The sequence below is a fragment of the Tauraco erythrolophus genome, chromosome 7 (assembly GCF_009769465.1).
Source record: "Tauraco erythrolophus isolate bTauEry1 chromosome 7, bTauEry1.pri, whole genome shotgun sequence".
NCBI classification, from domain to species: Eukaryota; Metazoa; Chordata; class Aves; order Musophagiformes; family Musophagidae; genus Tauraco; species Tauraco erythrolophus.
This window is the reverse complement of record NC_141471.1, coordinates 62,891,063-62,907,869: the sequence shown is the minus strand read 5'-3', so window position 1 is coordinate 62,907,869 and position 16,807 is coordinate 62,891,063. Positions and strand designations below refer to the sequence as shown.

The window sequence follows — 16,807 nt, the reverse complement described above, 5'->3', positions numbered from 1 at the left end:
GTTGTCTTGTACTGGAACAGTGCAAGCATCAAAGCTTGCGAAGAAATGTTTGAGAGGTGGGAAATGAGGAGAAACATACAGATACAGAATAAACTTTCTGTGGAGTTTGTCCATGAATTTCTGCAAAACTGTCCTTTCCAGAGAGAGTCTGGAAACTTTACCCAGAAGTAGAACTCTGCAGAGAAGAAGAGGGGATAAAACCTAAAATGAGAATTCTCTTTTTCGTCTCTATATCTACCAAGCAGAGATACTGCAGGAACTGGTGGAGATGATGGCGTTGCTGATTTTTTTACATAGCAGAGACTGTGCAAATGAGGGACTCTCAGCTCTTGGGGCGCGATGCTTGGAGCCACTGTAGTGTAGAACCTCATCACGTCAGATTAATGAACTTACCTGGATGTTACGACACTTTTCCTTCCTCCTAGACCTCTGTCTCTTCAAAAACATCTCCGGTATTTTCAACTGCAAAGAACCCCATCATGACAGAGATATCTCAAAAATAATAAATTTGATCTGTTTGCCATCAAGTATGTTCCTACATAATGCTGGAGTTCAGCTGTTCTTTTTCTTTAAGGTTTACTTTTAATAGGAATCATAATTCTGACAATATCTTGTGATTTAACCTGAAGTAAAGTGCACATGTCAGCAGTGGGGGATACAGGGGAATTTCTGGCGTCGGCTTCTAAAGTGAGTGAATGAAGTGTCTAATGAAGCATTGGAACTGCAATTCAAATTTATTTCTCAAATGCTTCATCCTCTGCTTTGGCCTTTTGAGTGCGTGGGTTATTCTACTATTTCTCTCTGCTGATTAATACACTTCACTGGTGGAAAGATTTTCCTGAGAGCCCAGGCTGGGTTTTATTCCTTCAACCTAAGTAATTTCTACCGTGGTGTTTCATAGAATCATAGAATGGTTTGGGTTGGAAGGGACCTCAAAGATCATCCAGTTCCAACTCCCCTGCCATGGGCAGGGACACCCTCCACTACACCAGGTCGCCCAAAGCCTCATCCAACCTGGCCTTGAACACTTTCAGGGATGGGGTAGCCACAGCTTCTCTGGGCAACCTGTTCTGGTGCCTCACCACCCTCTGAGTGAAAAATTTCTTCCTTAAATCCAATCTAAATCTCCCCTCTTTCAGTTTAAAGCCATTTCCCCTTGTCTTATTTCTACATACCCTTGTAAAAAGTCCCTCTCCAGCTTTCCTGTAAGCCCTCTTTAGGTACTGGAAGGCTGCGTTTATGGAAGCATGTTCGTTATCTTGGCTTTACTCTGTGGGTATGACCAATGGTGTTTCGTACACTCATCGTAACAGCTTCGGAGCTGTTAAGATGAGACTGAGTGTGCGTACCCCCGGTGGGCACGGCCTCCGAGCACCCAGCCCTGCTCAGGGTGGTTGGTTGCTGCCGTTCGTGTTCATCGAGGCTCCTTTGGAGCTTTGGGCGGGCTCATGTGGAGGCGATGTTTGGAAGATGACATCAATTTTTATGGTTTTTCTCGTGCCTGCCGAGCAGCTGTGCTGTAGACGACTTTGGAGACAGTACTGACGTTCTGCCCAGCGCCACGCGTTGAACTGCTCGAAGCCCCAAAGAAGTCCTACACTACCTTATTGCCATGGACTCGTGTGTTGCGCCGTGTGGGGAAACCTTCTCATGGGAATGGCGGGTGGAAGTCTGGCGCTGCAGTGGCCTGGCCGGCTGCGTGTGAAGGGACGGCGTCGGAAGCATTGAGGGCCAGCCCTTCTGCAGTACAGAGCTTAGGGACCGTAAGGGGCAAACGTGAAACGGAAATGAGGAATGTGAAGAATCATTTGGAGATTTTCATGGTCTGGCGAAATATGTTTTTGGTTTTGAATAGGTAACTGATATTTCTTAAAGTCTGTCAATGAAAGTGAAGGTTGTTACACCCTTCCAGAGGAGATACTGACTTTCTCATAGGCTTTTGGTAGCCCCCTCTGTTGTGTCACCTAAACGTTTCCCAAGTTACAGGAAGCCATAGCATATTCCATCACGTATATGGTACTGATTTTTGCATTCTGTCCCCAATTAGAAATTGTCATTACTGCATTGTATTTTAACATGGTATTTCAGTTACTGTGACACACTGTGGAAATAATGTTCCTTTAAACTAGTGTAATTTCTTTTGCAGGAAAGAAGAAAAGTGATTTTAAAGTTAGCAATCTGTGCCATAGTCAGCTTGCATGGATGGAGGTTTTTTGTTTATTAAATGAAAAGCCTAAGCTGCCTTCTGCACCAGATGAGTTAAACTGGCTACTGTGATAGGGCATTACTTACGTTATTTTTAAGCAGTTTAAGCTGCACCAGTGTGAGTTTTTGTGTTGATGAGACCTTAGATCAGAAGGCTGTTGGTTCATATTGTAGAGATTACGCTGTATTTCCTCTTAGAAGATAAGTCATAGAGTGAACTCTGAAGTTATGATAGAAAATGTCTTGCAGCGACTGTGTCCTGATGCGCGAGAGGTTCCTCACACTCAGTTGCTTCCCAAGCTTGAGAGTGGAAAGTTCATGTTATTGGACAAGAGTGAGGATGAAAGAAAGAGCGAGAGTGCTTTAACCTACTACTATTATACTACTGGCACACTACTGTTATATTTAATTTAAAATTATCTGTGTTTCACTTAAAAGTGTGACTCAAAACCTGAGGGAAGGTCTGATGTTATTTATTCCCCTTGCTTCCAGCCTCAAGAAACAGCTTCAAGGTCTCACGCCTTCAAAACCAAGTCTTTTAAGAAAACCAAAATCTGTGGAATCTGCAAACAAGTAATTGATAGCCAAGGCGTTTCCTGCAGAGGTGAGTAACGTCTCATGTGCCGTTGTCGTTATTGCTGTGTGAAGGAAATTAGTTTTATGTGAATGTTAAAGTTTCCAGGAATCCGTGTTTCTGGAATCCCTCCTGCACTAAGCGTAAATGTTACGTTGGTTTATTTCCCCCCTCCGTACAGTCGTGTTCCCTGCTTTTGTCGGGGAGCGGGGTGCTGCAGTAGGGAACTGGGCTTGTGTAAGGATGTGCTTTAATTACTGTGCTGCTCAGGCAGGTTCCGGAATAAGGCGATGCCTGTGGAGGCTCTGAGTGATGCGTGTGCACAGTGGGTGACAGATGCCTCTGGAATTCAGTCACAGAACCACAGAATGTCAGGGATTGGAAGGGACCTCAAAGGATCATCTAGTCCAATCCCCCTGCCGGAGCAGGACCGCCTAGATCAGATCACACAAGAACATGTCCAGGCGGGTTTGGAACATCTCCAGAGAAGGAGACTCGACAACCTCTCTGGGCAGCCTGTTTCCAGTGTTCTGTTAGCCTTGCTGGGAAGAAGTTCTTCCTCATGTTTAAGCGGAACCTCCTGTGTTCCAGCTTATATCCCTTTCCCCTTGTCCTATTATTGGATGCCACTGAGAAGGAGCCTGGCTTCATCCTCATGACAGTCCCCCTTTCCATATTTATAAACATGAATGAGGTCCCCCCTCAGTCTCCTCTTCTCCAAGCTAAAGGAGACCCAGCTCCCTCAGCCTTTTCCTCATAAGGGAGATGCTCCACTCCCTCCATCATCTTTGTGGCCTGCCACTGGACTCTCTCCAGCAATTCCTTGTCCTTCTTGAACTGAGGGGCCCAGAACTGGAACACAATATTCCAGATGCGGCCTCACCAGGGCAGTCTCCAAATGAGGACATGTGCGACCCTCACTCACTGAGGCATGAAGGCTTTCTCTGCATTAATTTACAAAAAATTCAAAACAGCAGCCATCTATTTATTTAATTTTCCCAGCTGCGTTATGCTCTGTCTAATCCTTAGTCTTTCAGTCTAATCACAGAAATGATAAAGAGATGGTCCTCCTGGATGCACGGGACTCAGCTGCCTCTGGCATTGTTACCTGGTTAATGTTCAACTCCTGTTATTCCATGTTAGTCAAACAGCCTCTTCACTTGTCGCATGCGGAGGTTCCCTCCTAGTAAGAGAACACGTTGTCTCCATCTGAAGTGTAGTTGTTGGTTTCACTTAGAGGTGTTGCAACCACTTCCCAGTTCTGGATGGATCTCTTTCTTCCACCTCCTCCTGCCCAGATTGTTCATACACCTCAGGGTCCCTCTGAGGGTTTGAGAGGGAAGTGAGAGATTTGGGTGTGGAAGGAATGTGGCCATTTAGAATCATAGAATCACAGAATGTTTGGGGGTGGAAGGGACCTCAAAGATCATCTTGTTCCAACCCCCCTGCCATGGGCAGGAACACCCTCCACTACACCAGGTTGCCCAAAAGCCTCATCCAACCTGGCCTTGAACAATTCCAGGGATGGGGGCATGTACAGCTTCTCTGGGCAACCTGTTCCAGGGCCTCACCACCCTCAGTGTAAAAAATGTCTTCCTTATATCTCTCTAAATCTCCCCTCTTTCAGTTTAAAAGCCATCACTCTGTGTCCTGTCACTACATACCCTTATCCAAAGTCATCCCTCTCCAGCTTCTTGTAGGGCCTCTTTAGGTACTGGAAGGCTGCTGGAAGGTCTCCCCAGAGCCTCTCTTCTCCAGGCTGAACAGCCCCAACTCTCTCAGCCCTGTCTCCATAGCAGAGGTGATCCAGCCTTCAGACATCTTCGTGACCTCCTCTGGACCCGCTCCAGCAGCTCCATGTCCTTCTTGTGCTGGGGACTCCAGAGCTGAACACAGTATTCCAGGTGGGGTCTCACAAGAGCAGAGCAGAAGGAGCAGAATCCCCCTCCCTTGACCTGCTGCCCACGCTGCTTTGGATGCAGCCAGGAACATGGTTGGCTTTCTGGATTGCCAGCGCACATTGCCGGGCTCATGTTGAGCGTTCTCATCCACCAACCACTCCCAAGTCCTTCTCCTCAGGGCTGCTTTCAATCCATTCCTTCTCGCCCAGCCTGGTACTTGTGCTTGGGATTGCCCAACCCACGTGCAGGACCTTGCACTTGGCCTTGTTGAACTTCATGAGGTTCTCACAGGCCCACCTCTCAAGCCTGTCAAGTTCCCTCTGGATGGCATTTCCTGAGCTAAGGTGCAGGACTTTGCAGATGAACAGCTAAATGTAAAATGCCTCGCTGTTTGGCGTTACATCATGGGAGTGGTAGATATGTTTGTATGTATTTAACATATTTCTTCTGTCTGTCCTGCTAGAGCTTGGTTCCAAAGTTCTTAGGATTTAGTTGTTTTCAACTTGGCAGAAATAGGATGGTTGGAACGAGGCTTGCTTGGTGAAGGAGCTGCCTGAAGATCCTCTTGATCAGATTCAGTGTGGAAAAAAAAAAAAAAAAAAAAAAGCACTGTACCAGCAGAGAATCAGTACTTTGTCCTTTGAAGGGAAAGGTGTTGCGGGTGGGAGTCGTGCTCGTTGCTCTGGTTTAGTTCTCACAGCCCAGAGCTGCAAGTCTCAGACTTGCAAAAGCCGTGTCAGTGTGCTTATCTACCAAAGGTGGCAAGAGCTCTGCCATGTCTTGTGAACAGGGCGGAGGTTGGGATGAGTCTGAGTCTTTTGCCCCAATGGTCATAGATTTGGTTCAGATACAGAAAACTAAGACTCCTGCCAGTGTGGTTTAACACCTCTTGGGCTCGGCATCAACACAGGGTTCAAAAATATCAGGAAGCAAGGCAAAATTCACCTGTAATCAAACCATCAAGGTAAAGAGCTTTCAGGGAAAAAAAAAAACAACGTGAGAAACTAAAATTCTACAAGCACTCCTACTGGGATCACTCCACCATGCTCCCCAAACCCAGTACATTCATGGTGATGTACGTCCGCATCCGTATCTAAGTCTGTCGGGGATAATTTTTCTCAAGGTTTCTGGGTGCATTGTTCAGAAGGAGCCTCTAAATGGTATCACGTAGCCCCTTGCTCGATGTGAGTACCAGGCAGACCCACCAACCTTCTTTGCTTGGTACTCACCTGGGGGGATGGGAGCAACAGGAGTTGCGCCGAGTGAAGGGATGACTCTGAGTAGTTTCAATTTAATAAGTGCCCGTTTGTATTTAACTTACAGCGTGGCTTCATAAGCAGAGGTTTGGAAAAAGATAGAACTGAAAGTTGGTCTGTTCCCTTGCCAGAGCCGCAGTACTTGAAATGTACCCTAGTACTGCGAAACCCTATTAATATGAGAAAAATAAAGCGACTGTTTCCGAGCCAAATCCTGGTGCTGCTGCTCCTGGTAAATTCTGCCTGATGTTGCTGAATGAAAGTGAGCGAGTTGGTACTGGGGGCAGGGGAGGTAGAAGAAAAGCCTTTAGTTAAGAAGAAAAAAAAAGTCCCTTTGGGTATTAATGAGAAAATCTTGCTTTTTAACAGTTTCTTCTCGGGAAAATAATAGCTCTTTGTACAGACTGCAGGTTCCTTTCAGAACCATAATATCTTATCAGTTCAAGGAAAAGTTCCGTGTCAGAGAAACGAAGGGAGGAGAAGGGCTCTGATTGGTCACCACGCAGTGTTTGCTCTTTATCTAGCAATGAATCCTCTACTAAAAATAAAAATAAAGCTGTGACCAGGTGTGTGTTGGTTCGATAAGTTTTCATTAGTGCGTGGCAGTGTTTTAAGGGGGTGTCGTTTAGCCCTGTCTTGCAGAATGTGTCCTCTGCCAGCGGCCGGGTCTGGATGTGGTGCCTGGGAGCTCTTGGTGGGCAACGGATGACTGACTGCAAGGGTGCTGATGTCCCGTTGGCCTCGTAGGCTTCAGCCCACCTTGGTGACGCACGCTTAGTTGCACTGAATTTATTTTTAATGAGCCCTGCAGAAACAGTGGCGGAACAGAACGGCCGGTGGGAGAAGGGGAGCTTATTTCCAGAGATGGGGAAGATTCAGAGCATCTGAAAAGCTCTCTGTTCAGCTCTCTGGAAAGTAACTTTTACAACAATTAAAAACTGGAGGACCAGATTTGAGAAATTCAAGTAGTTTTAGATAATGCAGTATTATTTCCCAGCTCTTAGAGTGGCGATGAGTGAAATAAGTGTGAAGAATTGAAACCTTCACATGTTTCTGTTGATAAAACTCCCCTCCCCTCCAGTCGACGATGAAGTTATCGTGTTTAGGTACCACTAGTGAGGCTTTACGTGCAACACAAAGCATTCCACGACTAGATTTTAAACTTGAAGCAGTTAATGGTATTTGGAATAAACCGAGTATCTCTCTGTTCATCTAATCTAGCCATGAATGTGTTGGTTTGGAATATGTATTGGAGCAATCTCAGTAGGAGCACTTGTAGAATTTTAGTTAACTCAGGGTTTTTTTTTTGTTTTTCCAAAAGCTTTTGTCCTTGAGGGTTTGACTACATCAGTTTTACTTTCTTCCTGATCTTTTGAACCATTTATAAAGCTAGCCAGAGGGGTGTGAAATTACATTGGCATGTACTGTTTGCTATATTGTGAGCAGAGAAATGCTTACCATGGTGGTGTGTGCAAGCTGAGTGTAATAAAGAATATGATTCACCTTCTTTACTTAAAATTAATCTGTATAATAGCTTCTGTCTTGTAAGTCACGTTAACATATGGTCTCATACAGGTGTTGATTGGCTTACTGTAAGTCCTGGACTGTTTCACAGAATCACAGAATGTCAGGAATTGGAAGGGACCTCAAAGGATCATCTAGTCCAATCCCCCTGCTGGAGCAGGACCACCTAGATCAGATCACACAAGAAGTGTCTCAAGTTTCCTTGAGAATGTACCATGAAGTGAAAGTAGAAGGTACATTTTCTGATCAAATTACAATATCTGTGTTTAATCAAGAGCTTCCAGCAACTTACAGCTCATAGATCAGGATTTGAAGACAACTGGAGCTGTTTTTCCTTCCTAAAGAGGTTTACTAGTTACCTCTGAAGTTCCCCTGCTTGTTTGTGATTATGCTTGTGACCACAGCTAACGATCCATTTAAAATTTCATTTGGGTTAGTGTTTGCTGCTCGATGCAAAGAGTTCTCTGTATTTAATTCATTGCTTCTGGCCAAGACAAAATACATTTTTGTATTGAGACTGGTTTGGAGCTGACAGGCGGTTCTTAAGGCTTGTTTGTACCTACTGCGTGTGTACACAGATGCATATTTAATCTTCTGTGATAGCAGGTGGTTTTCTATAACTCCCTCTTTCAGTAAGTGCTCAGTTCAGTAATAGCATATTAATATCTTATAATGTGCAAAGCACGCCTGTGGTTACAGTTCTGGCAGACGAACTAGAAGGCTAAAAATGCCGAAGGAATTTGCATCCTGCTTGGCCAGCGGCGGGCGCTGCGGTCGTCGGCTCCAAGTGGCGAGGCACGCGGTGCGTATTGTGGGTGAGGGGTATTTGTGTCACCCTGGGGTGATCCTTGTGAAATAAGATCCTGTGTTACGAGGCACTTACATGGGTGTATTATGAGATCTGCCTGTCTATCGGTCTTGTAATACATTATATGTAAGATAATATTAACTGCAATTTCAACATAACTATAGCATAACCAGCTTATGGTTTATTGTGGCAATAGGCATTGGTTAATTAGCAGTAAGGTGGTTAATTATGGCAATAGGCATACCCGTATAATTATGTTAATACTATAATGTGGGAGATCTTTGAGAGAATGCAGGCTGTCATGAATTAAAATGGTTTTTTCGTCATATCGCTCTTGCTTTCGGCGTGATGTTTGTATGTACGCTTATGTGTTTTCTTGAGCACTGATCCAGCAAATGGCTCTGCCTTCCGTGAGGCTGTTTTAAGGTGATTTTAAGGTAACTGCTTCAGTGAATACTTTTCAGATTTGTAATGATGGCTGTCTTGCGCGTGTGGCTCAGACTTGTCAAGAAACAGCAGAAAACAAACAAACCAGAAAACCTTGCTATTTTCCTAAGCAATTAACTGCTCGTTACCTCCAAATTTAAAAGGTATATGGACTTGTGAGAAAGTGAGACCCAGAGTTTCTTTTTGCTAGCACTGTATGATTTTGGTTCTGACCAGCATTGATTATATGACAGACAACTGCATGTAAACTGGGATGTGCAGGCTGTAGGACCAGGGAGCGTGGTCTGTTGTCCCTAGAACAGGTTAATCGCTTGTAGCTGCTGTGAACCCCAAGGAAGAGGGATTATGGGATGCCCAAGCAAGGCTGCGTTAGGTAGAGACCCAGGCTCTTGCTATAAAACCTCATGTGACTGTCAGCCTTGTTTGGGAAAGGCATCCAGGAGGGCGTCCAGGAGAGACTGCATGAATTGATCTAGTGTGGCAGAGAAGTCTTTTTAGGAATCCCTCAGAAATGGGTGGATGTTGACTTGGACATGGGTGACACAGAGCGCACTGTTCTGGGGAGGAGGAGGAGGCTGGAAAGGGGAACGTGGACTGCAGCCCATCTGTGACACCAGGAGCCTGGGAAAGGTCGGCCCCTCTCCTCTGGACAAAAGGTGCACACAGCAAACAGCAACTTCCACCGGATTAGTAAAGTGGACTCTAATTAACACAGCTGTACAAGCCATGCATTCATGTGTCAGCGCAGAGCTCAGATGGCAAACGTGGAAGCTCTGTGCATAACAACAGCAGAGACATGAAAGGGAGGGATGAGTAAAGACTTACTGGGGCACCCAGAGATGCAGAAGCAGCCATGGTGGTTCGTAGGTGTTACACAAGAGGTAGGTAAGCTTCCTGGCTGAGCACAGCCCTCTCTGGAACTGGAAGAAGCTGTCAGACTGACATCCTTCGATAGTGTGGGAGCTGGGGAGGGGGAAGGAATTTGGGAGAAATCGTGAAGGTAAGTTCCTACTAATTTAAAAATAAAAAACACGCAAGGCAAAAAGCTCTAGTGGAATGTTTAATGTTTACAGCAGCCGAGCTGTGTTACAGATATTAGATGATGGTTCAGAAAGTTGTCTGTAGTGAAAACGAGTTCCCTATTTGTTTACCTCATAAAGACTGTCTTAATCACACCAGAATTTTATCTGTGGTTATAAAATGTATTTTAAAGTTAAAGTTCAAACGACTGAGGTTTCTAAAAAGCTGCAGCTTCTGCTCGTTACAGCTAATAAATTAGAAAGAAAAAAAAGAGCATGAAGTAAATGTGATCCCATGTGGCCCCCCCTGTGTTTTTCCCTGGAAAAAAACAGTGACTGCTGTGTGATCTGAGATAGATGCAATTTCATAAACTTACCCACTTGAAGAGAACTGGAAATTCCTAGTAATTGAGGTTAGAATTATCTACTCTAACCCAAAACTCTGAAATGAAATCATTAGAGCGTGTAAGTTGAGTGTGATGAAGTTGGTGTGCCATGTGGGGAAAGGAACCTCAAAATAAATCTGGGTGCGTTTATCTGAAACCTCACACTTGTAATTGGCTTCAAAACAAGGGAGAGGGGAGGGGGAACTGCCATGAGAGACAGAAACAGATAGGAAGATAAAGATTAAATAAAGAAGAGAGAGGTCAGGAGATCCATTGTAAAGTAGTTCTGAAGAGTTGGTTCTGGTACATGAAGAAAGCTTCAAGAAACTAAGCTGGGCCACAAACATAACTCCATTTAAACACATTCAGGACCTAAACCGTTTGAATAGGTAAGAGGGGAGTTGTTAGCTGATTTTATCCAGAGTCTCCCATCTATTGTCATTAATGAGATTTAAAAAATACCCTTGCAAAACTCCTACAACTGTATGAGTACTTGAAGGATCATGCTGATGACCTCCTTTGCATAGCCTACATTGTTTTATTTTCTGGTGAAGGTCTTTGTCACTTATGTGTTCTGTAGGAGCTTAAGACCAGCTGTGAATCAAAACTTCCAGGCCCATTAGGTCTTATCCATGTAATGAAGAAGTTTTTAACAACATTGGCTTTCTTATTTTGAAGATGACCCATTTTAGGTCAGTCTCTTATTTTTCTCTGGTTCTTGCTCTTAGCATAATTTATGCAGGTTGTTCTCAAGATCCATCCCAGGCATGCAAGCTTTTGAGATCTTACAGTTCTTCTTGCTCTGTCTGCATTTGTGAGAGAAAATCCTGGAGGCAGTCCAGCCGTTTTTCTGGTTTCATGTGGGGTCTTTGGCTACAGTAAACCATAGTCTGGTTGAAATGATTTTGTGGATGAAATGTTGCAACATGGGGTTGGCTGTTCAGTCTGGAGGGAAGAGGTCTAAAAATAACCTTTGGTTCCAAACTGGATTAAGGTTTAATCATTTCCTACTTGTCTTGCAAGGGCAGCTTAAAAAGATGAGAAAAAGTTGCTGTATGAGAACTTTAGTTCTGAAAGTGTGAAAATATTTTCACTGTGCTGATGTTCTGCTTTTGTAACAGCATCTATGGGAAATTAAAACAAAAACCCACCCAGGAGTTTTCAGGATGCAGTTAAAATGTTAAAGTTAGACTATAAATGCCACAGGGGAAAGACAAAACCAAAACAAAACAAAAAACAAACCACCCAAAAACCATTGGTGGTCAAGATTCTTCCTACAAGACAGGAAGAAGGTTAGGAATAAAGGAAAAGAACAGGCGTACTGTTGCAGCAGTAGTGTCAAAATAGTTTTCTCTTAATAAAAGGTTTTCCACTGCTGCTGTTAGCAACAGCAAATGGAATATTTCATCGGTGGGAAAGCTCATTCACAACAGTCTTTACTGTACAGCCATCCCCAAGTAAAAAACACTGAAGCTTTACACGAATTTCTCACGACTGCCTTTCAGCCTTCATCTTCAAAAACAACGTCTGCAGTCCCTGACACGAAGTGCTGGGAGCAATATCCAGATGGAGAGACAATGGTTGGCTGAATATAAAAAAAAACAACCCACAAACCCTCAAAGAAAAGCTAGGAAAATGTTTGGGGCACAGGAAAGGCACATCAGATGTTGTTGCTGGAGTGTGGCTGTTAGACTTGCAACATCTTCGGCATGTGACTCTGATAACTTCTTAAAAATAGACGTTGTTTCGTTTTGTCGCTAAATCCAGTGTTTCCAGCTGGAGGGCTCTTCTCCCATCCCTCACCCAAAGGCACCGCTGCCCCACGCGGAGCTGCGTGCCATCTGGACTGTTAATGCTGCAGCGGGTTTCTTGGGTGTGCCTGTTTTTCACATGGCTTTCGTTTTTACCTCTTCAGCTACCAAAACGGCCGGGCTTCACCTCCTGGCGGCATGTCGGCACCCGTCTGGCCCAGCTATGGAGAGAGAAGACTGGAGTTGGGAACTATGGAAACTAAGTGTTGGTGACACGAAGCTTTTTATATGCTTGGTTCAGATTACATTTTGGTGTGGATCATCAAGGAGTCTTCCGTTACTGTCAAAAAATAGCTGAAACAGCACGTGTCTGTTCTGGGGAAGCCGAAGTCGGAGACGCTGAGGGAAAGAAAGCAGCTTTGGAGCATCCAGGCCTGTCACTCGGCCTCCTGATTTGTTATTTGTCACCAGGAGTTTAAAAATGAATATCAAGAGCTGTATAGCTTGTGCTTTTGGGGCAAGTGATCCTTCTGAGAACTTAGTGAGGTATTAAAGGGAGCTAACATCCCTTAGATTCTCTGTTTATATGGGAGTTTGTGCCCTAAGAGAATTTCTGAGTTATCTCAGCTGTACCCTTCGTGCCCAGAGTTGTTTCAACAACAAACACACAAAAACCCACCGGGGAGAGTCACTTGATAAAAGCTGTGGTGGAGTGTGAGGTTGTCCTTATGAACTGGTCATGTTTTAAGAGTCACCACATGTACAGTGTGACAGAATGTTTGTATGGAATATATTTACCATTCCATATGTCCAATACATCCTAAAACGTGACAAGGTGAGTAGCCCTTAGCACTCAGAAGCAAAACTTAAGCTCTTTGTCCTCGTAAACCATGAATCATTCTGTGATTAGTTTGGAGAAGTAAGCTTACTTTGTAAACACAGCGCTACTGGTTTTCAGAGGGCATCTTACATGCATGAATGTAAAAAGTGGAACTTTCATTTCATAAAAACTTTGGAGCCTGAGTCTGAAAAATATGATTCACTATGCTCAGCCTTCTGTCTTCAGCGTGACAGCAGTATTATTAACTTGGAGGAGTTAACACATCTTCATTTTGATGCAAAGAAATGCCTTCCCCCCCCCCCCTTTTCATTCTCCCCCTTTAGAAAAAAGGGATTCTATTGTTTAGGAACTGTTTTGAAGTGTAGTAAATTGACTAAATATGGCTTGGCCTCCAGTCCATTGCCAGCCAGCTTGGGACAGTTGTTCTTGGAACTGATGCCAGAGTCCTTAGACACAAATTTGGGAAGTCTGGTATTTGAGCAGAGCTGTGTGTGGGACGCAGACGTTCAGCTGTTCAGCTGGAGAACTGAAGTAGCTTTGCTGGTGGTGACGTTGATTGAGTCCTCCGGACTGTTTCAGGCACATTTTTAAATTTGAATGCTCTTGGGCTGTAGTACAGAAGAAGAGCTGAGTGCTGTTTGGCTTTAAGCTCTGTCTGAAGAATGCCAGCGTTTGGTAGGAGCTGCTCCTTGGGATCTTTTAACCGTGAGTTGCATTTATGTTCCGTAACAATTGATGCGCTGTGAGGGTGCTCAGTTGTTCGTGTGCTTTCGCGTGGCACATTTGTTGCGCTGAGGAGGCACAAGTTGCATGACCAGCGTACGATACTGCTTCTTTGGCCTGAGAAGTTTTCTGAAAGTCCACCTCTCTGCTCTTCAGGGCTTTCCATCAAACAGCTGGTGTACTGAACCGTGACTCCGTCTCTCTGGCCATGCGATGATTGAGGTCAGCCACCTCTTTGTGAGTCCTGTGAATCCTCGGGCTGAGGGTGTGCAGCCGTCCAGGCGGGATCATTCCGCGGGGTGGTGGCATTAGCTGCGGCAAGACGAGTTCCAAGTAATGAAACAGCAAGCAAATTGATTTTTCTGAGCGAGCGCTTAATTTGCTGGTGTTGACGAAGGGATCTCCCACTGTGCATGATGTTAGCAGCTCTAGTGGAGAAAACCGTGTGAATCGTGTTGGAAAAGGGTGTGCCTGGAAAGACAGTGGTGTGTCTGTCCTCTAACTCTTCTGTGTTCAGATACCTGGAGACTGGGGCTGCCTACGTGCTTCCTTGTACCCAGTTCATGGTATTTTCTTGGTACCTCCTGCTACTTCCCCCACCCCCCACCCCCCCCCCCCCCATGTGTATGTGTGTGTATATGTATTTATTATTGTGTGTCCCCCCGCCCCCCTTCTGGAGAAGGGATGGAGAGTATGGGAAATAGAGGAGACAAGAAAATAGAAGGACAAACTAGTTTAAAATGCTCTGACTTAACTTTGTCTGTGTTTTAAAAATTTATTCTCTTGACTCTACCACGCTAGCAATAAAATTGTTGGTAGGAATTATCATCTCGAGGTTGATAATTGGCTGCAGGTTAGTGATCCAAGATGCACTTTTCTTCCAATCAGTTGTTAATTCCTAAGCAATCTTCTATGCTAACAGCCTTTTTTTTTTTTAGTTGGTTTTAGCAAGTGGGTTGTATGTTTACTACAAACAAGACTTTTGTGGTTGTTGGAATCTGTGTGTACACATGCATGTATATATTTGTGCATGTGTTCACACACGTATATATATATTTGTAAATGTTTATATACACACACATATAGATCTTAATATACATAAAAAATTACCTTACCAACAAATGAAAACTCGTGACACTTGCTGTACCTCAGTAGGACATACATAGATTACGCAAAATGCTTTGAACAATTAAAGCAATTGCCAAGATTTAAATTAAGCATCTGGTAAATGCGAAGAGCAGCCTGTCAGAATGGGCTCAGTCATTTTAAGTTTTGTTGTTCTGGGCAGAGATTTGGTCTATTAGTGAAACTCAGAGCTGTTGAGAAAAGGGAGCTGGTGTTTGGCTCCGTTAGGCTTGGCAATCCGGTTCCGTCTGGGATGTAGCTCGTGTGCCTTTTAGGAGCAGCGTATGCACTGAGCAGTTTGATGTTCATCCAGAGGGAAGGGGGAGAGTCTCCTGTTTGCTCTGGAGCACAAAGGAACGCTTTGTTTACTCCCAGCATCTGGACAGTCACTGCTCTCGTTTCAGAGTGCTTATTTCTATCCAGTTGTGTTATCGGACTCAGCTTTATTGGACAGTGAGGGAGAGAAGGTAATGATTTAACTCGGTCTGATCCGTGAAAGTGATGGATTTAGATCTGAATAGGGTACGTTTGGGTGCTGAGAAGGAGTGAACCTGTCTTTATGAATGACTCAGACCGCTATTCGCAGAATGCTCCAGATTTAAACACGTGGCTTGTCTCAGAGCACTTTGCCTGATGTGTATTTGGCCAGTTGCCTCTTGAGGCTTTCACCTTCATTTCCTTGGAATCTCATCAATATAGCAGCTTTGTCTGCACAGTGTTCTCCCTTTGCTTACGCATGGAGTTGGTACGCCGTGTTTCCGCGTTGTGTATGAGTTTGAAGGGGCTGGTGCTGCAGGAATCAGTCCTGTTACTGCGGAGCTCACGTCTGGCTTCAGCAAAACCAGGACTGTTGTGTCACACAAGAGCAGCAAACAGTGGTGTTCCTCAGGGGTCAGTACTGGGGCCAGTGCTATTTGACATCTTTATTAGTGACATGGACAGTGGGATCGAGTGCACCCTCAGCAAGTTTGCAGATGACACCAAGCTGTGTGGTGTTGTGGACACGCTGGAGGGAACGGATGCCATCCAGAGGGACCTTGACAGGCTTGAGAGGTGGGCCTGTGAGAACCTCATGAAGTTCAACAAGGCCAAGTGCAAAGCCCTGCACGTGGGTCGGGGCAATCCCAAGCACAGGTAGAGGCTGGGCGGAGAATGGGTAGAGAGCAGCCTTGAGGAAAAGGACTTGGGAGTGCTGGTGGATGAGAAGCTCAACATGAGCCGGCAATGTGCGCTGGCAGCCCAGAAAGCCAACCGTATCCTGGGCTGCATCCAAAGCAGCGTGGGCAGCAGGTCGAGGGAGGGGATTCTGCTCCTCTGCTCTGCTCTGGTGAGACCCCACCTGGAAGACTGCATTCATCTCTGGAGTCCCCAACACAAGAAGGACATGGAGATGCTAGAGCGGGTACAGAGGAGGCCATGAAGACGATCCGAGGGCTGGAACACCTCTGCTATGGAGACAGGCTGAGAGAGTTGGGGCTGTTCAGCCTGGACAAGAGAAGGCTCCGGGGTGATCTTATAGCAGCCTTCCAGTACTTAAAGGGGGCCTACAGGAAAGCTGGAGAGGGACTTTTTACAAGGGCGTATAGCGATAGGACAAGGGGCAATGGATTTAAACTGAAAGAGGGGAGATTTCGATGAGATCTAAGGAAGAAATTTTTCACTGTGAGGGTGGTGAGGCACTGGCACAGGTTGCCCAGAGAAGCTGTGGCTGCCCCATCCCTGGAAGTGTTCAAGGCCAGGTTGGACGAGGCTTTGGGCAACCTGGTGTAGTGGAGGGTGTCCCTGCCCACGTCAGGGGGGTTGGAACTGGATGATCTTTGAGGTCCCTTCCAACGCTAACCATTCTATGATTGATTCTATGCCGTCATGCAACAAAACAAAGCTTTTTTCTCATGGATTAAGAGCCGCCATCTATTTGCATTAAGGTTGATGGCGTTTGTGTGTGGTGTGTGTATTGATCATTGTCAGCACTAACAGAGCAGCGTGTTTGTGTGAACACTAATCAATTGTTGGAACAAGAATCGTGGTCCTGTGAAGCACTATGAGCAAAGAACTCCTTCCGAACTCACGCCTGGGGAAAATAAGTGAACGTAGCATCTACGAGATTGCCTAAGGAAATGGATCAGTAAGCCTGGATTATTTGTCCATGTGAAGCGACTGGAGCACGAGGGCTTTTATTCGGCAGTTGATGCCCTCGAACCTGCAGTGGTGTGGGCAGGTGTTTGCTGAGCTTGCGTCTCGGGAGGT

At 45.2% G+C, this 16,807-nt stretch overlaps 1 protein-coding gene across 3 annotated transcripts in view; it reads left to right on the top strand.

Annotated features, from left to right (window-relative positions):
- The window catches only part of TNS3 (tensin 3), a 251,267-nt gene that overhangs the window by 71,322 nt on the left and 163,138 nt on the right, over nucleotides 1-16,807 (top strand). For 2 of the 3 annotated variants that reach the window (XM_086614502.1, XM_086614501.1), the window contains exon 2: nucleotides 2,698-2,809. In XM_086614502.1, coding sequence (XP_086470628.1) covers nucleotides 2,698-2,809 — 112 coding nt within the window. Of the gene's footprint in view, nucleotides 1-2,697; nucleotides 2,810-16,807 lie in introns of those variants that run through there. The other variant, XM_086614505.1, reaches the window with a different exon arrangement.